At 39.0% G+C, this 26,647-nt stretch overlaps 1 protein-coding gene across 1 annotated transcript in view; it reads left to right on the plus strand.

The window, feature by feature from the left end:
* LOC133665054 (vertebrate ancient opsin-like) overlaps positions 1 to 26,647 on the plus strand; it is a 183,688-nt gene that overhangs the window by 33,010 nt on the left and 124,031 nt on the right. Inside the window, exon 2 of the mRNA XM_062070217.1 lies at positions 16,739 to 17,067. Within this exon, the coding sequence (XP_061926201.1) occupies positions 16,739 to 17,067 (329 nt within the window). The remainder of the gene's footprint in view (positions 1 to 16,738; positions 17,068 to 26,647) is intronic.

The raw sequence follows: 26,647 nt of genomic DNA on the forward strand, positions 1-26,647 counted from the left end.
TGACTTATTTTTAACAGTTTAATGACTGAGACCCTTTATGGTCCCCGGGAGCCCTAAAGGTTAAAAAAAAAAAATCCATATATTTTGTTAAGGTTTGAAAATGAAAAATATCAAAATGGCCCCCGCATGCTTAAATGTTTCCGTGTGCGGCCCTCAGTGGAAAAAGTTTGGACACACCTGGTGTACAAGTAACATTACAATTTTCCATGCCAAACATGCAAGAAGATGCTTGAAAGTACAGTAAAGCCCCACTTTTCAAAAGCTCAATGCTAATTTACATTGGATGTGACGTATACATGCTACCGATTAACATTAGCCATTTTACGTTGCAATTTCAACACCTCCAAATTTGGTTTTCAAAACGACAAGGCAATCAATCAGCTACACTGGTACCAAAACTTACAAGTACCGTATTTTTCGGACCATATGGCGCACCGGATTGAAAGGCGCACTGCCGATGAGCGGGTCTATTCAGGCCTTTTTTCAGACAAAAAGCGCATTAAAGGGGTCGTATTATGATTTTTTTCTAAATTTAAAACACTATATTGTGGTCATTTTGGTAATGTTCTATATTCTCAATGGAACATTTAAAGGTTTGGTGTTGTTTACTGCCATCATATTACAATTTACACATATCTCTTATGTGTGACTGTCATCTACTGGTCACACTTATCATTACACCATGTACCAAATAAAATTGCTCCGAGGTCTGTAAGCACAACCAAAATTATGCCGTACATTAGACTAAAACATTTTGACAGATTTTTGAGTGTTCTAGATTCTCAATGAAACATTTCACAATTTTGGTTTTGTTTACTGCCATCATATTACAGTTTACACATATCTCTTATGTGTGACTGCCATCTACTGGTCACACTTATCATTACACCATGTACCAAATAAAATTGCTTCGAGGTCTGTAAGCACAACCAAAATTATGCCGTACATTAGACTAAAACATTTTGACAGATTTTTGAGTGTTCTAGATTCTCAATGAAACATTTCACAATTTTGGTTTTGTTTACTGCCATCATATTACAATTTACACATATCTCTTATGTGTGACTGTCATCTACTGGTCACACTTATCATTACACCATGTACCAAATAAAATTGCTTCAAGGTCTGTAAGCACAACCAAAATTATGCCGTACATTAGACTAAAACATTTTGACAGATTTTTGAGTGTTCTAGATTCTCAATGAAACATTTCACAATTTTGGTTTTGTTTACTGCCATCATATTACAATTTACACATATCTCTTATGTGTGACTGTCATCTACTGGTCACACTTATCATTACACCATGTACCAAATAAAGTTGCTCCGAGGTCTGTAGGCACAACCAAAATTATGCCGTACATTAGGCTAAAACATTTTGACAGATTTTTGAGTGTTCTAGATTCTCAATGAAACATTTCACAGTTTTGGTTTTGTTTACTGCCATCATATTACAGTTTACACATATCTCTTATGTGTGACTGCCATCTACTGGTCACACTTATCATTACACCATGTACCAAATAAAATTGCTTCGAGGTCGCTAAGCACAACCAGAATTATGCCGCACATTAGGCTAAAACATTTTGACGGATTTTTGAGTGCCGTGTGTAATGTTCTATATTCTCAATGGAACATTTCAAAGTTTTGGGGTTGTTTACTGCCATCATATTACAGTTTACACGTATCTCTTATGTGTGACTGCCATCTACTGGTCACACTTATCATTACACCATGTACCAAATAAAATTGCTTCGGGGTCTGTAAGCACAACCAAAATTATGCCGTACATTAGGCTAAAACATTTTGACAGATTTTTGAGTGCCGTGTGTAAGGCTGCAGCTAACGATTATTTTTCTATCGATTAATCTATAGATTATTTTTTTCGATTAATCGGTTAATCTATAGATTATTTTTTCGATTCATCTATAGATTATTTTTCCTTTTACCGATTTTTTTTTTTTTATTATTTAAAATGAAGATGAAAAAATAAAAGTAGGCCAGTTTTTTCAAAAGGCATGGTTTTTATTTACAAAAAAAAAAAGTATGGCCACTCAGTCAACATTGACAACAACATGACAAAATATTCTGTAACAATGTAAACATTTAAAACTTTTAACATTTAACAAAATTAAAAGTAGCTTATTTGCTTTTTAATGTGCAAATATAAAAGTAAACATCCAGTGCAAATCTTAATATTCTGCAATTGTATAAGCATTTTAAAAGTAAAAGTATTGCTTATTTTGCTTTAAAATGTGCAAAAATAAAGATAAACGTCCAATACAAAAAAGTGCAAAACGAAATATTCTGTAACAACAGTGTAAACATTTCAACAAAAGTGAAAGTATTGCTTATTTGCTAAAATGTGCAAAAATAAAGATAAACATCCAATACAAAAAAGTGCCAATCTAAATATTCTGGAGCACTGTAAACATTAAGTATTGCTTTTAAAATGTGCAAAATAAACATCCAGTCCAACACAGTACACAATAACCAATTCTACTCATTCCAGTGAGTGACTAACAGTTGTAATGAAGAAAGGTTAGCATGTCTACTTGCTTTGCTTCTTTTCTTGTTTACAATATTCCCAGCAGCTGAAAATAGGCGCTCAGAAGGGGTCGATGTGGCTGGAACTGAGAGGTAATTAGCCTTCACCTCAAACCAGGACTGCGAGTGAGCTGAGCTGCAGTTTAAGTTTCTAGAAGGTCAACGGGCTCATAGTGATGTTACTAGTAGTTGACTGGGAGGTGTTTATTATCATTTGGGGAGAGTCCGCTGCCTGATGCTCACCTGCTAAACACCTATCTGCTCCACCCTGAAGCGCTGACTACATGCGCTATGAATACGCACTGCTGATTGGCTGATAATGCTTCGTGTGTACCAATCAGATGGTTGTGTGGGTGGGACAATGCTGCGTGTGTACCAATCAGATGGTTGTATGGGTGGGACAATGCTGCGTGCTGAGACAGAGGCAGACAAGCAAAGCAACTTGTTAAGACTTTAGCAGATAAAGTTAGCTTTAGCTTAGAAACTCGTTCGGTACACCCCCGTACCGAACCGAAAGCCCCGTACCGAAACGGTTCAATACAAAACACATACCGTTACACCCCTAGCAGATACAAATGACACATTCATGTATTTGTGTAATGATGACAACGTATGCTAACGCGGACGATTGACTAGTTGATGGTTGATGGTTTTCTTTTCAAATGTTCGTTCATAGCCGTTGTGCTGCTATGATAGGCCATTTCCGCTCGACACAGTGTGCATACAACAACATTATTAGGCTGTGTATTGAAATACTCCCACACTTTTGACGACTTTTGGCGTGCGTTTTTCCCCTCGCTCGCACAGTCTGCTTTGCGCTCCGCCATGACGGTAGTGTGACGTAATTATGCGACGCGTCGACGCACAAAAACGGCGTCGACGTATTTACGTAACCGATGACGTCGACTACGTCGACGCGTCGTTTCAGCCTTAGCCGTGTGTAATGTTCTATATTCTCAAAGAAACATTTCACAGTTTTGGTGTTGTTTACTGCCATCATATTACAGTTTACACGTATCTCTTATGTGTGACTGCCATCTACTGGTCACACTTATTACACCATGTACCAAATAAAATTGCTTCGGGGTCTGTAAGCACAACCAAAATTATGCCGTACATTAGGCTAAAACATTTTGACAGATTTTTGAGTGCCGTGTGTAATGTTCTATATTCTCAATGGAACATTTCAAAGTGTTGGTGTTGTTCACTGCCATCCAATGTTCCCTCTAATTGTTCATGTGTGTGAGCAAACACAAAAACTCCCTGAGCATACAGTGGAGCACATGTGAGCAACATCACACGTGGCAATACCAGCAGCACACCTCTCTCAAACCAATCTTTTATAATAACACTCAAATGAGAGGAGTCATTTTCATGAGATTATTTTGTAATATTAGTGATTTGGCCCACTTGTAATGAAAATAAAAGAAATCTTGTTTTTCATAAGCTACACTATTAGTATTGTACAATATGTCTGGGTGGGGGTCCTGCTTTGGAAATCATTTGTACCCCTTTCAGAGATCACATTTAGTTCCCCTTAAACATCCTCATGTTGCACAATGAAATGTAAGCATAGGATGAAGTGTGCATTTCTGTAACTTTCTCTAGTAACAGCATTCCATGATTAATATAAATAAATTAACATTAATAATAAATGACAGTAAAATAAGCACACGTATGACTGAGGAGTCATAGTGGAACTTTGTGTGGTGTTTGAGTTGTCCGACTTTTTGTGTGGCCATAATCGCACGCACCAGTGGCTTAGTGGTATGCGTGTTGGTGACAGACGACAAGTTGGTTTCGGCCTGGTTTGTACGGCAGAAAATGACTAGTTTTTCGAAATATACGTTTTTTTACTCATGTTTTTGGTGTGGTTATGGCCGAATGTAAACAGTTTTGCTCAATAAAGTGATCGATATAATTCCTGTCCTCGAAGCATCTCGATAGACGTTACAATAATTGAACGGTGTTGACGAACACCGTTAGGACCGCTTGTTGTCACTGTCACTGTCACTCGGAGTTGCATTGCAAAATTACACAGAATAAATGTGTTTATTTTGTTTAGAATTCAGATGGGATTTGATTGGGTGCGCGGCATATATTTGCTGTGTGCAGAGGACGCTTGAGCAGTGCGCAATTGCGCAGGCGCACACCTTAGAGGGAACGTTGCTGCCATCATATTACAGTTTACACATATCTCTTATGTGTGACTGCCATCTACTGGTGACACTTATCATTACACCATGTACCAAATAAAATTGCTTCGAGGTCTGTAAGCACAACCAGACTCATGCCGTGCATTAGGCGCACCGGGTTATAAGGCGCACTGTCGATTTTTGAGAAAATGAAAGGATTTTAAGTGCGCCTTATGGTCCGAAAAATATGGTATTTTTAGACACAAGCCTTCTCTCGGCTTTTTATTATGCTTTGACTCATGCACACTCTCGTTTTTTCCACGAGCAATTTAACTGCAAATGCCTTTTTTTTTGGTCAATTAACTATTTAGCCGCACAAAACCGGCAAAGCTCGACGAAACCGTTTCAACAAAATTACCCCCCCATCAATTTTAAACATAAACAAGAGGCACAACGGACGGTAGTCGTTAAAAGAGCAGGGTCTTTTTGCCCACTGAACAATCTTGACAGTACTCTGGATTAGGGCTGCAACTAACGATTCATTTGATCATCGATTAATCTGTCGATTATTACTTCGATTAATCGATTAATAATCGTATAAAAGAGACAAACTACATTACTATCCTTTTTGATTTTGATTTTGATTTTGATTTAGGATCCCCATTAGCTGGTTGCCTCAACAACCCACTAGTCTTCCTGGGGTCCACAATTCAATACAATTACAAGTAAAAGCATATAATTATAACTACACAATACAGAAAAATTAAAAAAAAATACAATACAATAAAATAAAAGCATCCATAAAAAAACAAGCAAACAATTTACAGTCACAGAATAATAATTACCATGTAAATATAACTACACAATATAAAACCAAACAAATCATCAACGAGCAAACTAATTTAAAAACTCAGATAAAATATTACTCTCCTTTTAAAAACCTGTTTACTTTCAATGCTGGTGAGAATTCGAGGCAGGTTATTCCAGAGCGATAAATATCTATAAATAAAAGATTTCCGTAAAGCATTCCTAATCATAATCCTATCCAGTATTTTATTGGAAAAAAACAGCATACTTATTTTGATTATTGTTTCTCAGCTGTTTGTAAATGTTGCAGTTTATAAATAAAGGTTTATTTTAAAAAAATTAATTAAAAAAAACAACAAAACAAACTCTGCGCATGCGCATAGCATAGATCCAACGAATGGATGACTAAATTAATCGGCAACTATTTTAATAATCGATTTTAATCGATTTAATCGTTTAGTTGTTGCAGCCCTACTCTGGATATTCTTTCAAGCACCTACGGAAGAGTGGTGCCTATTATCTCTGTAATGATTCAGTCATTCTGTGGGCAATACTGTATTTAACACAGAAAGACGTGTTTGGTAATTACACATACAAGCGCACCATTGCTGTCTATTTAATTCTGGATAATAGGACAGGATAAAAAATGATAGATTCAATAATTATCCTTTATGCGACCGTGCGATGACTACAATTTCAATCGACACAAAAGAAAGACCACCAACTGAATTCATGTCTAGTTAATCTAGTTCACAGTCTGAAGAGCATCCCACGGATGCGACGTTGAAGGGTATTACTCAGACGATCACGACACGGACTTTGCGCCTCGCTACTCGATAAGCCGCTCAGATCATTATTTGACATTTTGCAGAGAGAACAGACAATGGAGACTTCAATCTGATGGATGGACCACGCTGCTTCAAGAACAACTGATAAAGCAAAATAGTACACACCAGTCAGTATTTACATTTGACATTTAGCGGAAGGTACAATCAGAGGGACGTCTGCCTGAGCATGGGAAGATAGAGCGCTCGCTTTTTCATGATTGAGTGCAGCCTAAGAACAATTTACAGGAAAAAGCAACTGCGCTATATTGCCATAAGTATTTGGCCACCTGCCGTGGCTCACATATGAACTTGAAGTGCCATGCCATTCCTAACCCATAGGGTTCAATATGATGTCGGTCCACCTTTTGCAGCTATTACAGCTTCAACTCTTCTGGGAAGGCTGTCCACAAGGTGTGTTGTAGGAATTTTTGACCATTCTTCCAAAAGCGCATTGGTGAGGTCACACACTGATGTTGGTGGAGAAGGACTGGCTCTCAATTAGGGCTGCTGCAACTAATCGATTAAATCGATTAAAATCGATTATTAAAATAGTTGCTGATTAATGTAGTCATCGATTCGTTGGATCTATGCCAGGGGTCACCAACCTTTTTGAAACCAAGAGCTACTTCTTGGGTACTGATTAATGCGAAGGGCTACCAGTTTGATACACACTTAAATAAATTGCCAGAAATAGCCAATTTGCTCAATTTACCTTTAACTCTATGTTATTATTAATAATTAATGATATTTATCTTTGTGGAAACACTGATCATCTTAATGATTTCTCACAATAAATATATATAGAAACAGATAAATATCAATATGCAACACTTTATTTTTATATTTTCTCTAAGTGCACATTTTTCAAATTGAACATTTTCAAATTATCACTTCTAAGACAGTCTTGTGAAATCACAATATCCCATTTTAACTAGCTAGCCACTAACATTTTTTTAACAAATCATGAATTACTTTGCACCATGTTTGTACAAATAATAACTCATGTAAAATACAAAAGTCAACTCTCAAATTTGTAAATAAATCATGTCACACTTTGAACTGGACACCAAATCTGTTATATGTTTCTTTGTCAGTTAGTGAAGACCAAGTCTTTAAAATATTTTCTTGGATTTTCAAATTCTATTTGAGTTTTGTCTCTCTTAGAATTAAAAATGTCGAGCCCAGATTGCTAGTAAATAAATAAAATTTAAAAAATAGAGGCAGCTATTTGAGCTATTTTTAGAACAGGCCAGCGGGCTACTCATCTGGTCCTTACGGGCTACCTGGTGCCCGCGGGCACCGCGTTGGTGACCCCTGATCTATGCTATGCGCATTTTTTTTAAATTAAAACATTTTATTTTTATTTTTTTTAAATAAACCTTTATTCATAAACTGCAACATTTACAAACAGCTGAGAAACAATAATCAAAATAAGTATGGTGCCAGTATGCTGTTTTTTCCCCAATAAATACTGGATAGGATAGAAATTTAGTTTGTCTCTTTTATCCGATTATTAATCGATTAATCGAAGTAATAATCGACAGATTAATCGATTATCAAATTAATCGTTAGTTGCAGCCCTACTCTCAATCTCCGTACATCCCAATTAATCTCAAAGGTGTTCTATCGGGTTCAGGTCAGGACTCTGTGCAGGCCAGTCAAGTTCATCCACACCAGACTCTGTCATCCATGTCTTTATGGACCTTGCTTTGTGCACTGGTGCACAGTCATGTTAGAAGAGGACGGGGCCCGCTCCAAACTGTTCCCACAAGGTTGGGAGTATGGAATTGTCCAACACCATAATTCCTCCTCCACCAAATTGCACGCTCGGCACAATGCAGTCCGAAATGTACAGTTCTCCTGGCAACCTCCAAACCATACTTGCCAACCTTGAGACCTCCGAATTCGGGAGATGGAGGGGGGGGTTGGGTGGTAGCGGGGGTGTATACTATAGCGTCCCGGAAGAGTTAGTGCTGCAAGGGGTTCTGTTGTGTTACGGTGCGGATGTTCTCCCGAAATGTGTTTGTCATTCTTGTTTGGTGTGGGTTCACAGTGTGGCGCATATTTGTGACAGTGTCAACGTTGTTTATACGGCCACCCTCAGTGTGACCTGTATGGCTGTTGATCAAGTATGCCTTGCGTTGACTTATGTGTGTGTAAAAGCCGCATATATTATGTGTTTGAATGGATGGAAAGCGGACGGTGGAAATCGGGAGAAATTCGGGAGAATGGTTGCCCCGGGAGATTTTCGGGAGGGGCACTGAAATTCGGGAGTCTCTCGGGAAAATCGGGAGGGTTGGCAAGTATGCTCCAAACCCAGACTGGTCCATCAGATTGCCAGATGGCAAAGCGTGATTCATCAGTCCAGAGAACGCGTGTCCACTGCTCTAGAGTCCAGTGGCGACGTGCTTTACACCAGTGGTCCCCAAAAAATTTTTATTTTTTTTTATACATTTCTTGTGCGGTCCACGGACCAGTATCGGGCCGCACAAGAAATAATAAAAAAATAATAATAATAATAATTGTTTTTAATTTAAAAAAAAAAAAATTAAATCAACATAAAAAACACAATATATACATTATATATCAATATACATTGATACAGTCTGCAGGGATACAGTCCGTAAGCACACATGATTGTATTTCTTTATTTAAAAAAAAAAATATATTTTTTTTTTTTACTACACTCCCCCCCCGGTCCGTGGGACAAATTTTCAAGTGTTGACCGGTCCGCAAGTACAAAAAGGTTGGGGACCACTGCTTTACACCCCTGCTTTGCATTGGACTTGGTAATGTATGGCTTAGAGCAGACCTGGGCATTGTACGGCCCGCGGGCCGCATCCGGCCCTTTGCGCATCCCTGTCCGGCCTGCGTGAGGCCAATCATAAATTACAAAATAAATTTCAAAAAGTATCTATGTCGAGTGTGCAATACAACGGTGCTGCTTTTGTTTTGAAAAGCGTTATTTGTATTACTTCCGTGTGGACGTATGCGCGTGCGCGATTGTGAGTGAATTGAACGGCGCAATTACAAATTACAAAATAAAGTTTAAAAAACATCTATGTTGTGCGCGCAATACAACTGTGCTGCTTTTATTTTGAAATGTGTTATTTATGCCGTATGTCCGGGGGGAACCTGTGAGTGAAGGTGCATAGAGACAAGTGATGAGACGCTAAAAAAAGAAAAGTTGATGAGGAATGGCGTGTTTCCAACAAGACATGGACTGCCAAGTATTTCTTTACATAAATTAATGGTAAAGCCGTGTGCTTAATGTGTGGTACACAGCTTGCTGTGTTTAAATATCATTTTAATCGCCACTACACGAAGAAACACGAGGGAAAATACCGGAATGTGTCTGATGAAGCGCGCGCAAGGGAAGCTGATGCGTTGATGGTAAAACTGCAAACCCAACAAGGACTTTGTGCCATATTTCACACCCCCAGAGATGCAGCCGTCAGGACAAGTTTCAGCATTTCTCACAAAAGCGCCAGAAAAAGTAAGGCGTTTTCTGACGGAGAGTTTATTAAGGAGTGCTTATTGGACTTTGTTGCGCTGATAATGCCCGGAGACATTGACTGTTTTTCGCTAACTTTGGATGAGAGCTCTGATGCAGTCAATTAAAGAGACAACCACAGGTAATGACTTGTTCACATAGGTAAATGCGTGTTGGGACAAGCTGGCAGGTGTGACAATCCAATCCACTTTATTTATATAGCACATTTAAACAACAAAATGTTTCCAAAGTGCTGCACAACAATATTACAAACAATATTCAAATATTATCCTTAGCTCCACCAATGACTGAATAAAAAGAAAAAACAATTACATATAAAACCAATATAAAAAACAATATAAAATAAATATGATTAAAAACTATTTTAAACAACAGATGGTTGTCCAAATCTGATGGGGAAAAATGTTGGATAATGCAGGATAAAGTGACCATCAAAAGCAATCTGCTTTTGTATAAAGTTAAGTTAGGTTAAATTAAATTATTATTATTATTATTAATTATTACTATTATAATCCTCATTATTATTTATCTTACGGTATATCAAAAATAATATTGAGCAAAATTTAATTGAAATATTGTCGTGTGGCCCTCCAGCAGTGCTCGGGTTGCTTATGCGGCCCCCGGTGAAAATTAATTGCCCACCCCTGGCTCAGAGGCAGCTGCTCGGCCATGGAAACCCATTCCGTGAAGCTCCCTGCGTACTGTACGTGGGCTAATCGGAAGGTCACGTGAAGTTTGGAGCTCTGTAGCAACTGACTGTGCAGAAAGTCTTTGCACTATGCGCTTCAGCATCCGCTGACCCCTCTCTGTCAGTTTACGTGACCTACCACTTGGTGGCTGAGTTGCTGTTGTTCCCAAACTCTTCCATTCTCTTATATTAAAGCCGACAGTTGACTTTGGAACATTCAGGAGCGAGGAAATTTCACGACTGGCATTCTTTCACAAATGTTTGTCGAAACCGTCTCCATGCCTAAGTGCTTGATTTGATACACCTGTGGCCGAGCCAAGTGATTCGCACACCTGATTCTCATCATTTGGATGGGTGGCCAAATACTTTTGTGAGCTTTTGAAAGCTCGCTGGCTTTCTTCCTACGGCACCGAGAGGGATCATAAACAGACGAGCAGTCTTTTGCAATATGTAAGCCGCTAGAACTAGAATTATTACATGAGTGTGTTGGGCACAAACAATAACAAACAGACAAGATTGGTGTGTTTAGATGCATTGTTTCACACCTATGTTGGAGTTAAAAGACTGGAGCGCTCCAATTAACCAGGTCCTCCTCAAATAGCGGGGTGGGCGATGCCAGCGGGGGAACATTCCTTTTTATTGCCGTACCAGAATATGATGAAGTGTTTGTAGCACTTGGCTTCACTGTAACCACGGTGGGAGGCGAGGAAAGACTGATGTGTTGTTCCGTTTAGCGTTAATAAGCTTACAACGTTATGCAGAGGTATAATTATAACAATTTATTTTTTTAGACAAATAATACTATTTATAGTCACGGTGGAGAGTGGGGGGTGGCGCTAAATATTTCCTTCTTCCGAAAAGCACTGAATTAACCGAACATGCATTTTTTTTTTTTTTTGGAATGGGGAGGGTGTTTAAGGAGAAAACCCATGCACGCTAGGGGACTTTCAACATTCAAACTTTACACAGACGTTCTCTTTTTGCCTCATTACTGTGAGAATCCTGCGTGTGACTGAAGCATTAAGGCCTATGTGTCAAAGTCAAGTCACCGTCTACTCAATTTTATACAATTTTATAACAGTTTATGCAGTGTTTCCCCCAGAAAATTTGTTCATTAAGGCGGTGACTCTCCAGGGCGAGGGGACGGGAGAAGGGGGTGGGCGGGTGTAGGGATCTGCAATAAGGCGCTTTTGGTAGCCATCCACAAGCTTCTGGTTGAATTTTGGACCACTCCTCTTGACAAAATTGGTGCAGTTCAGCTAAATTTGTTGGTTTTCCGACATGGACTTGTTTCTTCAGCATTGTCCACGCCAGTGTTTTTCAACCTTTTTTGAGCCAAGGCACATTTTTTTGCGTTGAAAAAATGCGGAGGCACACCACCAGCAGAAATCACTAAAAAACGAAACTCAGTTGACAATAAAAAAGTTGTCATCGCAATTGTTGGATATGACTTTAAACCATAACCAAGCATGCATCACTATAGCTCTTGTCTCAAAGTAGGTGTACTGTCACCACCTGTCACATCACGCCCTGACTTATTTAGAGTTTTTTGCTGTTTTCCTGTGTGTAGTGTTTTAGTTCTTGTCTTGCGCTCCTATTTTGGTGGCTTTTCCTCTTTTTTTGGTATTTTCCTGTAGCAGTTTCATGTCTTCCTCTGAGCGATATTTCCCGCATCTACTTTGTTTCAGCAGTCAAGAATATTTCAGTATGTTTTTATCCTTCTTTGTGGGGACATTGTTGATTGTCATGTCATGTTCGGATGTACTTTGTGGACGCCGTCTTTGCTCCACAGTAAGTCTTTGCTGTCGTCCAGCATTCTGTTTTTGTTTACTTTGTAGCCAGTTCAGTTTTAGTTTCGTTCTGCACAGCCTTCCCTAAGCTTCAATGCCTTTTCTTAGGGGCACTCACCTTTTGTTTATTTTTGGTTTAAGCATTAGACACCTTTTTACCTGCACGCTGCCTCCCGCTGTTTCCGACATCTACAAAGCAATTAGCTACCGGCTGCCACCTACTGATATGAAAGAGTATTACATGGTTACTCTGCCGAGCTCTAGACAGCACCGACACTCAACAACAACACATAATTTGCAGATTATAATTACTGCTTTGCAAAAAATATTTTTAACCCAAATAGGTGTAATGAGATCATCTCCCACGGCACACCAGACTGTATCTCACGGCACACTAGTGTGCCGCGGCACAGTGGTTGAAAAACACTGACCTGAGATACTAAGTATGTCATTATTATGACTTAGTAAAGTTAAGGTTAACTGTATAATAATTAATAAATTAGTAATTTACTAAGTCAAAATAATGACTTAGAAAGTCAAGTTAATGACTTACTGTAAGTGTTTGCAATAGGCGTTTGAAAAAAAGAGTTAAAAGTGGGGCCACATGCTGACATATGTTCAACTCATCATGCTTAATTTATTACAGCATTTGGGAATTTTTATTATGTAAATGTTATATTTTTTATCAACATGTGATAGCAGGGACCCTGCCATTCAAAACTAGGCTGCTACATTACTAATGATTAATGTAACTATAGCTGAAAAAATAGTACAATAGCAATAGGAGAGACTATTCATCCCTGAACACAATGGAGTTCATGTAGGCTTAATGATGCAGTTACATTATTATATCAACTATCAGAGACAGAAACTCTTCATTTAACATAATGTCGTTTTTTGCTACTTCAACACAGCTCAATCAACACAGAAAAAGGTCAAGTGAAATAACTTAGTTGTTAACGGTAGGTCAATAATGCTGGTCTTTCTCTCCGACAGACAGGGCTTTGATGTCCGTAACACATGGACGCACAACAAAGCGCTGCGGGAAACCCTGGTTTATGGATTAAATACATTGTAATGTTTCCTCGTGAGGAACCATGAAATATTGTGAACATTTAAAGGCCTACTGAAATGATTTTTTTTAATTTAAACGGGAATAGCAGATCCATTCTATGTGTCATACTTGATCATTTCGCGATATTGCCATATTTTTGCTGAAAGGATTTAGTAGAGAAAATCGACGATAAAGTTCGCAACTTTTGCTCGCTGATAAAAAAAAAAAAGCCTTGCCTGTACCGGAAGTAGCGTGACGTCACAGGAGGTAATATTCCTCACAATTTTCCTTTGTTTACAATGGAGCGAGAGAGATTTGGAGCAACAAAGCGACGATTACCCCATTAATTTGAGCGAGGATGAAAGATTCGTGGATGAGGAACGTTAGAGTGAAGAACTAGAGTGCAGTGCAGGGCGTATCTTTTTTCGCTCTGACCGTAACTTAGGTACAAGCTGGCTCATTGGATTCCACACTTTCTCCTTTTTCTATTGTGGATCACAGATTTGTATTTTAAACCACCTCGGATACTATATCCTCTTGAAAATGAGAGTCGAGAACGCGAAATGGACATTCACAGTGACTTTTATCTCCACGACAATACATCGGTGACACACTTAGCTACTGAGCTAACGTGATAGCATCGTTCTCAAATGCAGATAGAAACAAAATACATAAATCCCTGACTGGAAGGATAGACAGAAGATCAACAATACTATTAAACCATGGACATGTAACTACACGGTTAATAATTATCAGCCTGGTAAAGCTTAACAATGCTGTTGCTAATGACGCTAAGGCTAATTTAGCAACTTAGCAATCAGACCTCACAGAGCTATGATAATAACATTAGCGCTCCACCTACGCCAGCCAGCCCTCATCTGCCCAGCTCATCAACACCCGTGCTCACCTGCGTTCCAGCGATCGACGGCGCGACGAAGGACTTCATCCGTGGGTTTGGCGGCTAGCATCGGCCAGGCGTCTGCTAAGTAAGTAGTCCTTGTTGTGTTGCTGCAGCCAGCCGCTAATACACCGATCCCACCTACAACGTTCTTCTTTGCAGCCTCCATTGTTCATTAAACAAATTGCAAAAGATTCACCAACACAGATGTCCAGAATACTGTGGAATTATGAAATGAAAACAGAGCTTGTTGTATAGGATTCTCCGGGCTCCGAATACTTCCCTTGTCCTCGTGACGTCACACGCATACGTCAGCATAATAAAACGTTTTTAACCGGAAGTGTGGCGGGAAATTTAAAATGTCACTTTATAAGTTAACCCGGCCGTATTGGCATGTGTTGCAATGTTAAGATTTCATCATTGATATATAAACTATCAGACTGCGTGGTCGGTAGTAGTGGCTTTCAGTAGGCCTTTAAATAAAAGCAATTCTGGGCCCCTTCTTGTAGATCCTGTGTGTCAAAGTGAAGGCCCGCGGGCCAGATCCGGCCCACGAATGAATGGTCTATGGCCCCCGGGATGATATTTGATTAGCATTAGAACCAGCCCGCAGGCCACAGCCTCCTGCTGCTGTTTTGCACGCCTTAATACTCTATCAGTGTTAGCGCTAGGAATTTACCAAATAGGGTCCCTATCAAGTCATAACGATGGGGTCCCACGGTAAATTTTTGGGGTCCCACTTTTTTTGTAACCGTTTTGAAAACAAATGATAAATGTATGCATTATCCTGTCATATCTCACATTCTATACTGTGTTTTGGAAAAAGGTTGTCATAAAGGTTACTTAATTCATAGAAAATAATAATAAAAAAAAGAAAACACATTTTTATGCAAATGTAAATTCATTCAGTTATAAACATTCATTCACTTTCTTCTTTCCTTCATAGTTTTAAACTTTACCGCTGCCGGTATTTCATGGCTCTAAATCAGGGGTCCCCAAACTTTTTGACTAGGTGGCCGCATTGGGTTGAAAAAATTTGGCCTGGGGCCGGGGCTGTATGTACAGTCGCGATCAAAAGTTTACATACACTTGTGAAGAACATAATGTCATAATAATAATGATAATAGATTAATTTGTAAAAAGCACCTTACATTGAGTAAACTACCTCAAAGTGCTACAGTGTATAAATAAAAAGATAATAAAAATAAAAACTAGAACAGCCAAATAGCTAGAACTAGTATGCATATATCTAAAAAAAAAAAAAAAAAGTTTTTTTAAAAAAGAAGGGGTTTTAAAAGCATCCACAGTCTGTGGTACCCTCAGGTGGTCAGGGAGAGCGTTGCACAGACTGGGAGCGGCGGAGCAGAAAGCCCGGTCTCCGGAGCTGTCTTGAGTTTCCAATAATTTGTACAACTCTTATTTTTTTGTGATAGAGTGATTGGAGCACATACTTGTTGGCCACAAAAAAACATTCATAAAGTTTGGTTCTTTTATGAATTTATTATGGGTCTACTGAAAATGTGAGCAAATGTGCTAAGTCAAAAGTATACATACAGCAATGTTAATATTTGCTTACATGTCCTTTGGCTAGTTTCACTGCAATAAGGCGCTTTTGGTAGCCATCCACAAGCTTCTGCTTGGATTTTTGACCACTCCTCTTGACAAAATTGGTGCAGTTCAGCTAGATTTGTTGGTTTTCTGACATGGACTTGTTTCTTCAGCATTGTCCACACTCAGGACTTTGGGAAGCCCATTCTAAAAACTTAATTCTAGCCTGATTTAGCCATTCCTTTACCACTTTTGACGTGTGTTTGGGGTCATTGTCCTGTTGGAACACCCAACCAAGACCCAACCTCTGGGCTGATGATTTTAGGTTGTCATGAAGAATTTGGAGGTAATCCTCCTTTTTCATTGTCCCATTTTAAAGCACCAGTTCCATTGGCAGCAAAACAGGCCCAGAGCATAATACTACCACCACCATGCTTGACGCTGGGCGTGGTGTTCCTGGGATTAAAGACAACGTCTGAGTAAAAACACTGCAAGATAGTTCCACTGATCACAAAGATGCCACACAAAAGTTCCTGCAAGTCGAAAATTCCTTCCGTTTTTTTCTCTCTCCGTTGCCAAGTTTGTTGCAATAGAAATACACAAGAAATAAGAAATTAAACAAGTTTTCCTCGCATAATGGCGGTCGTCTGTTCGAAAATTACCCTTGAAAGTTCCAGGAACCTTCCAAAAGTCCCACCAAGCTGGCAGGAACTAAAAACAGTTCCTGAAGAACTAAATCTCCCCGGCTAGTTTTTGGTGTAAACACAGGGGGAACTTTATTTACCCGAGTAAATGGGAAAGATCCGGAAAAGCGAGCAAGATAACTAAGACTTAATTTTAAATATGAAATTAGCCGGACTTTTGTAAGATTTAATAACCCTTTTACAGTTTTTAGTGGTCACCATGTAACGATCTTTTATCTCACCGTAGGTATCGTGTCCCTGATCTCTCTGGCCGTCCTCTCCTACGAGCGCTACTGCACCATGATGACCCCCACCGAGGCAGACTCCTCCAACTACTGTAAGATCTCCTTGGGCATCACCCTCTCCTGGGTCTACTCCCTCATCTGGACCCTGCCTCCACTCTTCGGCTGGAGCCGTTACGGCCCAGAGGGGCCCGGGACCACCTGCTCCGTGGACTGGAAGGCCAAGACGGCGAATAACGTCTCCTACATCATATGTCTGTTTGTCTTCTGCCTCATCGTGCCGCTGCTGGTGATCGTGTTCTGCTACGGGAAGCTGCTGTGTGCCATCAGACAGGTGAGTCAAAGTATTTCTTATATATATATATATATATATATATATATATATATATATATATATATATATATATATGTATATATATATATATATATATATATATACCTGTATGTATATATATATATATATATATATATACCGTAATTTCCGGACTATAAGCCGCTACTTTTTCCCCTCGTTCTGGTCCCTGCGGCTTATACAAGGGTGCGGCTTATTTACGGCCTGTTCTTCTCCGACACCGACGAAGAGGATTTCGGTGGTTTTAGTACGCAGGAGGAAGACGATGACACAATGATTAAAGACTGACTTTTCATATACCGGTAGGCTGGTTATTTTGATAACGTACAGGCGAGCACTTTGTATTACTTTGCACCGTTGTATTATTTGTACTCTGCACGAATGCTGTTCGCCATGTCAAAGATGTGAAAGTTTGATTGAATGATTGAAGGATTTATTGTTAATAAATGGGACGCTTTGCGTTCCCAAACAGTCATCTCTGTCCCGACAATCCCCTCCGTGGTAGCAGGAACCCCTATATACTACGCTAATTACACATCAAAACCCTGCGGCTTATAGTCGGGTGCGGCTTATATATGGAGCAATCTGTATTTTCCCCTAAATTTAGCTGGTGCGGCTTATAGTCAGGTGCGGCTTACAGTCCGGAAATTACGGTGTATATATATATATATATATATATATATATATATATATATATATATATATATATATATATATATATATATATATATATATATATATATATATATATATATATTAGGGCTGCAACAACTAATCGATTAAATCGATTAAAATCGATTATAAAAATAGTTGCCGATTAATTTAGTCATCGATTCGTTGGATCTATGCTATGCGCATGCGCAGAAGCTTTTTAATTTTTTTGTATTATTTTTATTTTTTTCAAATAAACCTTTATTTATAAACTGCAACATGTGCAAACAGCTGAGAAACAATAATCAAAATAAGTATGGTGCCAGTATGCTGTTTTTTTTCTCAATAAAATACTGGAAAGGATAGAAATGTAGTTTGTCTCTTTTATCCGATTATTAATCGATTAATCGAAGTAATAATCGACAGATTAATCGATTATCAAATTAATCGTTAGTTGCAGCCTTAATATATATATATATATATATATAGTGCAGTACAGAGTAATGAAAACACAGTTGTTCTACTAACTGTACTGTACTTGCTGCTTACTTTAAATAAAATAAAAAATAACACTTACCTTTTACTATTTGAGTAGCTTTTGTTCTGCCATTTGAGTACTGGCGAGCGATCTCTGAATCCGGGAACATATCCTTCACGGATTTGTTGAAAACATCCGCAAATGAGAACGGGATGTTGCTTGCAAGGTGGCCCATAATACTGCGTTGCCGCCGCCTTGTGCTTCTCTGACCGTTCATGAGTGACTATATCCATTCGGCCACCGTGTTATGGGTTATAGATACACCTATGGATAACGGAGACATATATAACAGTCTCCTTTTCAGGTGAGAGAGGACACTAAAGGCAGTGCCTTTAAGGCACGCCTACAATATTGTTTGTCCGGCTGGAAATTTTGGACATTACTACTTACCGTAGTTTTGAAGCAATGCATGATGGGAATCCGGATGTTGTGTGTCAGTGTATTAACGTGGCGGCTGGAATAAACACACGCTGAGAAATAGTTCCGTTTCTGCCTACTTTGTGGGTTATAGATAAACCTATGGATAACGGCGAAATATATAATAGTCTCCTTTTCAGGTGAGAGACGACGCTAAAGGCAGTGCCTTTAAAGGCCTACTGAAAGCCACTACTACCGACCACGCAGTCTGATAGTTTATATATCAATGATGAAATCTTAACATTGCAACACATGCCAATACGGCCGGGTTAACTTATAAAGTGACATTTTAAATTTCCCGCGAAACTTCCGGTTGAAAACGTCTATGTATGATGATGGTTGAAACGGAAGTATTCGAACCCCATTGGATCCAATACAAAAAGCTCTGATTTCATCGCATAATTCCACAGTATTCTGGACATCTGTGTTGGTGAATCTTTTGTAGTTTGTTTAATGAACAATGAAGACTGCAAAGAAGAAAGTTGTAGGTGGGATTGGTGTATTAGCGGCTGGCTGCAGCAACACAACCAGGAGGACTTTGACTTGGATAGCAGACGCGCTATCCGATGCTAACCGCCGACTGCATCTATGATCGGGTGAAGTCCTTCGTCGCACCGTCGATCGCTGGAACGCAGGTGAGCACGGGTGTTGATGAGCAGATAAGAGCTGGCTGGCGTAGGTGGAGCGCTAATGTTTTTATCATAGCTCTGACGAGGTCCCGTAGCTAATTTAGCTTCAACGGCGTCGTTAGCAACAGCATTGTTAAGCTTCGCCAGGCTGGAAAGCATTAACCGTGTAGTTACAGGTCCATGGTTTAATAGTAATGTTGATTTTCTGTCTATCCTTCCAGTCAGGGGCTTATTTATTTTGTTTCTATCTGCATTTAAGCACGATGCTATCACGTTAGCTCCGTAGCTAAAGAGCTTCGCCGATGTATTGTCGTGGAGATAAAAGTCACTGTGAATGTCCATTTCGCGTTCTCGACTCTCATTTTCAAGAGGATATAGTATCCGAGGTGGTTTAAAATACAAATCCGTGATCCACAATAGAAAAAGGAGAAAGTGTGGAATCCAATGAGCCAGCTGTACCTAAGTTACGGTCAGAGCTAAAAAAAATACGTCCTGCACTGCATTGTAGTCCTTCACTGTAAAGTTCCTCATCCACGAATCTTTCATCCTCGCTCAAATTAATGGGGTAATCGTCGCTTTCTCGGTCCGAATCGCTCTCGCTGCTGGTGTAAACAATGGGGAAATGTGAGGAGCCTTTCAACCTGTGACGTCACGCTACTTCCGGTACAGGCAAGGCTTTTTTTTATCAGCGACCAAAACTTTATCGTCGATGTTCTCTACTAAATCCTTTCAGCAAAAATATGGCAATATCGCGAAATTATCAAGTATGACACATAGAATGGATCTGCTATCCCCGTTTAAATTTAAAAAATTCATTTCAGTAGGCCTTTAAATATGTATTCTGATATATGTTCTTCACAGAAAATGAGCCAAAGTCAGTGATTCTCAGTTTGAAAAATTAATTAAGTGTATCATTTTCTTTTTAATAAAAAATGAAAACGGGTCCCACAGACCCGAACACCACACAAGGGTTAGCCCTTGTGTGGTGTTCGGTGTTCCTGAGTGTTATAACTTCAACTCAGTGGCCTAGTGGTTAGAGCAGGGGTCGGCAACCCAAAATGTTGAAAGAGCCATATTGGACCAAAAATACGAAAACAAATCTGTCTGGAGCCGCAAAAAATTAAAAGCCATATTACATACAGATAGTGTGTCATGAGATATAAATTGAATTAAGATGACTTAAAGTAAACTAAATTACCTCAAATATAGCTACAGATGAGGCATAATGATGCAATATGTACATATAGCTAGCCGAAATAGCATGTTAGCATCGATTAGCTGGCAGTCATGCAGTGACCAAATATGTCTGATTAGCACTCCATTCAAGTCAATAACATCAACAAAACTCACCTTTGGGCATTCACGCACAACGTTTAAAGTTTGGTGGACAAAATGAGACAAAAAAAGAAGTGGCATAAAACACGTCCTAGAAAGTCGGAGAAAGTTATACATGTAAACAAACTAAGGTGAGTTCAAGGACCGCCAAAATTAGTAGGACAAAACGGCACTCGCCAAATACTCGAATCAGTGAAGCATGTTTAATACAAACAGTGTGCTTTATAACAATTAGGGAGGTTTGTGTCATGTTTGTCCTCCTACAGAAACCATATTAAAACAAAAAATATATTTTTTTCCCCTCATCTTTTTCCATTTTTCATACATTTATGAAAAAGCTCCAGAGAGCCACTAGGGCGGCGCTAAAGAGCCGCATGCAGATCTAGAGCCGCGGGTTGCCGACCCCTGGGTTAGAGTGTCCGCTCTGAGATCGGTAGATTGTGAGTTCAAACCAAAGACTATAAAAATGGGACCCGTTACCTCCCTGCTTGGCACTCAGCATCAAGGGTTGTGATTGGGGGTTAAATCACCAAAAATGATTCCCGGGCGCGGCCACCGCTGCTGCCCACTGCTCCCCTCACCTCCCAGGGGGTGAACAAGGGGATGGGTCAAATACAGAGGACAAATTTCACCACACCTAGTGTGTGTGTGACAATCGCTGGTACTTTAACTTGAACTATAGTTCTTAAGCCAAAATTTGTCCGTTCTCCCTTTTCTGTCTACACACTGTGTCTGCTTGGAAGTGCTCCGTGTGTGTGCATTGGCGAACATGCTCCTCTGCATGACACGACGTGGGGGGCCGGTACTTTTTAGAGGCGGTGTAGTACCGAATATGATTCATTAGTATCACGGCACTCCACTAATATGGGTATACCGTACAACCCTATTGTCCCTACAGGGGAGTTTGCCCATTTCTTACCTGCAGTAGGTAAGAGACACACTGTCCTGGAAGAAAACGTGCAGAGACAGAATGGGAGGTACTAGTCTCTCTCTCAAGGGAAACCCACACACTTGCACAGTTCACACTTTGAAAGAACAAGTCCCAGAGCACATTTCCCAGGATTACAAACCCCGCCAACTGTGAGAGTCATGTTTACCCGGATCAACGACGACTTGCGCTTGTTTGTTTTCATCAGCACGCTTTATTTTATTTATTTATTTATTTTTTCTTGGACAAAATTGCCCGGCAGTCTGGTGCACGACTTTGACACAGCAGAGCACTGACATGAATGCCAGTCAAAGAAATAACAACCGTGTGGCGCCGGAACACTTGACGGCAAGTTTTCGTATTGAAAATAAAAACTTTGCAAACAAAACCTGAAGACTAACATTGTAAAACATGTCATGATGCAAAAAATATTGCAATATTTTTTATTTAACATTTTTTTCAGTACCAACATTTATTGTCAGTGTTCTGGCTAAATAGTGATTGTATACTTAAAGTTAAAGTACCACTGATAGTCACACACACACACTAGGTGTGGTGAAATTATCCTCTGCATTTGACCCATCACCCTTGATCACCCCCTGGGAGGTGAGGGGAGCAGTGAGCAGCAGCGGTGGCCGCGCCCTGGAATAATTTTGGTGATTTTTAACTCCCAATTCCAACCCTTGATGCTGAGTGCCAAGCAGGGAGGTAATGGGTCCCATTTTTATAGTCTTTGGTGTGACTCGGCCGGGATTTGATTTAGGGATCCTCTGCCATTCTTCCTTGCAAATCCTCTCCAGTTCTGTCAGGTTGGATGGTGAACGTTGGTGGACAGCCCTTTTCAGGTCTCTCCAGAGATGCGCAATTGTGATTAGATCAGGGATCTGGCTGTTAGTCAACAATAGTTCCGAAGCTACTCCTTTTGTTATTTTAGCTGTGTGCTCAAGGTCGTCGTCTTGTTGCAAAGTGAACCTTCGGCTCAGTCTGAGGTCCTCAGCCCTATAAAGAAGTTTTTCTTCCAGGATGTCTTTGTACTTTCATCTTTCCTTCAAACGCAACCAGTCGTCCTGTCCCTGCAGCTGAAAAACAACCCCATAGCATGATGCTGCCACCATGTTTCACTGTCTGGGATTGTGTTGGGCAGGCGATGAGCAGAGCGCTGGACAGGAAGTAAAACCTGCTCAGTGGCCTAGTGGTTAGAGCAGGGGTCACCAACCTTTTTGAAACCAAGAGCTACTTCTTGGGTACTGATTAATGCGAAGGGCTACCAGTTTGTTACACACTTAAATAAATTGCCAGAAATAGCCAATTTGCTCAATTTACCTTTAACTCTATGTTATTATTAATAATTAATGATATTTACACTTAATTGAACGGTTTAAAAGAGGGGAAAAAACAAAAAAATGGCAATTAAATTTTGAAACATAGTTTATCCTCATTTCGACTCTTTAAAATTCAAAATTCAACCGAAAAAAAGAAGAGAAAAACTAGCTAATTCGAATCTTTTTGAAAAAATTAAAAACAGAATTTATGGAACATCATTAGTAATTTTTCCTGATTAAGATTACTTTTAGAATTTTGATGACATGTTTTAAATAGGTTAAAATCCAATCTACACTTTGTTAGAATATATAACAAATTGGACCAAGCTATATTTCTAACAAAGACAAATCATTATTTCTTCTAGATTTTCCAGAACAAAAATTTTAAAAGAAATTCAAAAGACTTTGAAATAATATTTAAATTTGATTCTACAGATTTTCTAGATTTGCCAGAATATTTTTTTTGAATTTTAATCATAACAAGTTTAAAGAAATATTTCACAAATATTCTTCGTCGAAAAAACAGCAGCTAAAATGAAGAATTAAATTAAAATGTATTTATTATTCTTTACAATAAAAAAAATTAATTTACTTGACCATTGATTTAAATTGTCAGGAAAGAAGAGGAAGGAATTTAAAAGGTAAAAAGGTATATGTGTTTACAAATCCTAAAATCATTTTTAAGGTTGTATTTTTTTCTCTAAAATTGTCTTTCTGAAAGTTATAAGAAGCAAAGTTAAAAAAAATTAATGAATTTATTTCAACAAGTGAAGACCAAGTCTTTAAAATATTTTCTTGGATTTTCAAATTCTATTTGAGTTTTGTCTCTCTTAGAATTGAAAATGTCGAGCAAAGCGAGACCAGCTCGCTAGTAAATAAATACAATTTAAAAAAATAGAGGCAGCTCACTGGTAAGTGCTGCTATTTGAGCTATTTTTAGAACAGGCCAGCGGGCTACTCATCTGGTCCTTACGGGCTACCTGGTGCCCGCGGGCACCACGTTGGTGACCCCTGGGTTAGAGTGTCCGCCCTGGGATCAGTAGATCGTGAGTTCAAACCCAGGCCGAGTCATACCAAAGACTATAAAAATGGGACCCATTACCTCCCTGCTTGGCACTCAGCATCAAGGGTGGGAATTGGGGGTTAAATCCCCAAAAATGATTGCCAGGTTCAAACACTGATGACATCTATTAATCAGACAAGAAGCAAGGAATCATGCAGAGACAGAGTTCAATTTAGCTCATGAGGAGAATGCACACTTAGTCACAGTCTCGCCCTACGCTCTAAGGTTCAGCTCCCGCGTCCCTCTATTTATTCAGGAGTTCCACAGTCAACATCGCTGAGGCTGCCTTTAAAAGGAGTGGTCACATATATTATGCAAAGCAGGTCCAGGACGCACAATATGTGACGGAATTTGCTGGGGGCCTTGTGATTTCGCCTTGTCTCCACTTCGTCTGCGTGCTGTCGTCTTATCTGCATTGAGGTCCTTGAAGTCCTTGGCTGTTAGCGGGCTAAAACAAAGATAACATCTGCGGCTGAGGCCACCCCTCAGACAAGAAGTTTTGTCCTTGCACAGATACAGAAGTCTAACTTGAGCACAATAGCTAATAACTATAGCAACGAACTTTAAGCATACTAAAGTTGTGTGATAATATATATACATGATTATTCTAACAATGATTCCCGGGCGCGGCCACCGCTGCTGCTCACTGCTCCCCTCACCTCCCATGGGGTGATCAAGGGTGATTGGTCAAATGCAGAGAATAATTTCACCACACCTTGTGTGTGTGTGACAATCATTGGAACTTCAAAACAAAATACAAGAACATATGAAAACAAAGTCCAAACCTGCCATGACAAGCGGATTAAACATTAAATGTGACTTTTTACGCAAAATTGACACCAAAGCATGTCCAACAATTACTATTTTTTTTCTTTTTTCTTTATGTTTATTTTTGTCCTGTCCAGCTTCTCAGGCAAATCATATTGTTGATGTAGATGCCCATATAGGCTGTTCAGATTTACTTGGGATACTTCTCTTGTTGCCTTATTAATATTTGACATTATTAAATGTATTTATATTATCATTTGGTGCAGCCGGGCCGGAGCAGGAGGGGATAGAAAGAGAGAAAAAAAGGAAGACAGAGGGGGGAATTGTGGGGACAAGAGGGGGATTAGACAGAGAGACAAAAACAACAACAGCAAACACAACAACAACAACAATAGAGCAACATCAGCAAATACGACATGTACAAATATGATGGTAAAAGTGATAGCAAAGAAGCAGTTAGTGAAATAAATAATAATACAGAAATGACAATGAGCATTATTACACTACAAATGGAGCAATACAAATACCAATAGAAATAGCGCTATTGATAATGAACAATACCAATAATTTACCTCTATTATCAACAATACAGTTGTTCAAATGCAACAATACATACACGTAATGATAACTAGAGATACAAAAGAAAGCGGAAAAATGGAGGGGAAGAAAGAGAAGTCAGCTATACAAACCTTGTAGATTGTTATAGTAACAATAGGTTAAGCTTTGTCAGTGTGCCATGTGTTACCCAGTTTACCCTAGGGCAACAACGTTAATTTATGTTTGATGAAACAGGATTATATGCATGAGTGTATGTATGCATATCAGTGTTTCCCACACATTCATTTATTTGTGGCGGCCCGCCACGAAAGAATTACGTCCGCCACAAATAAAAAAAAATAAAAAAATATATATATATATATATTTTTTTGTCCTGTCCAGCTTCTCAGGCAAATCATGTAGTTGATGTAGATGCCCATATCGGCTGTTCAGATTTACTTTACAAAAAAGAGAAGTGTAGGATACTTCTCTTGTTGCCTTATTTGTATTTGACCACTCCTGTTTTCTGTTTATTTGTTACTGACTGTGGCAGGACACCTCTGCCTCTGTTTCACTTTATGTTGCTGGTAAATAATATGGTTGTAGTAGTAGGCTAAAGTTAAATTATTTAGTATGCACTAATTAAAGGGGCAGAGCTTTAAGAGACATTTTAGCTTTTATATTTTATGATATATTTTTTGTAAGAACCACAATTAATAAATATATTTCAGTGAATAACTTATTGTTCAAATCTGTACATAAATATGTACATAAAGTGTTGTAATTATATTGTAAAATGGATGGATGGATGGATGGACGTTTAAAACAAAACTGTTATTATTAGTTAGTAAGTATACATTTTTTGAGCCTTTTTAGAGAAAATCATATCATTGTAGTAAATTATGCAAATTACTCGATGATGTCATGGTGACCACGCCCATAGCCACGCCCCCACCGCCACAGGTATCTTGGCAGTTTATGGGAAACACTGCATATGTCCTTGTATATGTACAGAATGTGTGTATCTGTGTTTGCACAGTGAATGTATATGTACATGTATGTGTATATGTATGTTTGTACAGTGAATGTATATGTACATGTATGTGTATATGTATGTTTGTACAGTGAATGTATATGTACATGTATGTGTATATGTATGTTTGTACAGTGAATGTATAATTACTATTTAGAACCACAAGATGTTGTGGTACGTGTCGATCCAAATCATTGTTGGTCCCCTTTAAGAAACATAGACGGTTTGTACCTTCCGCTTGATACCGCAAATTGTGCAGAAGTTCCTTTCAATGTTTTCCTTTTTGTCCTTTTCTGCAAAAAAAAAGTAATGGCCAAGAGTTCTTTGTGTGTTGGAGGAAA

This window comes from Entelurus aequoreus, linkage group LG14 (genome assembly GCF_033978785.1).
Source record: "Entelurus aequoreus isolate RoL-2023_Sb linkage group LG14, RoL_Eaeq_v1.1, whole genome shotgun sequence".
NCBI classification, from domain to species: Eukaryota; Metazoa; Chordata; class Actinopteri; order Syngnathiformes; family Syngnathidae; genus Entelurus; species Entelurus aequoreus.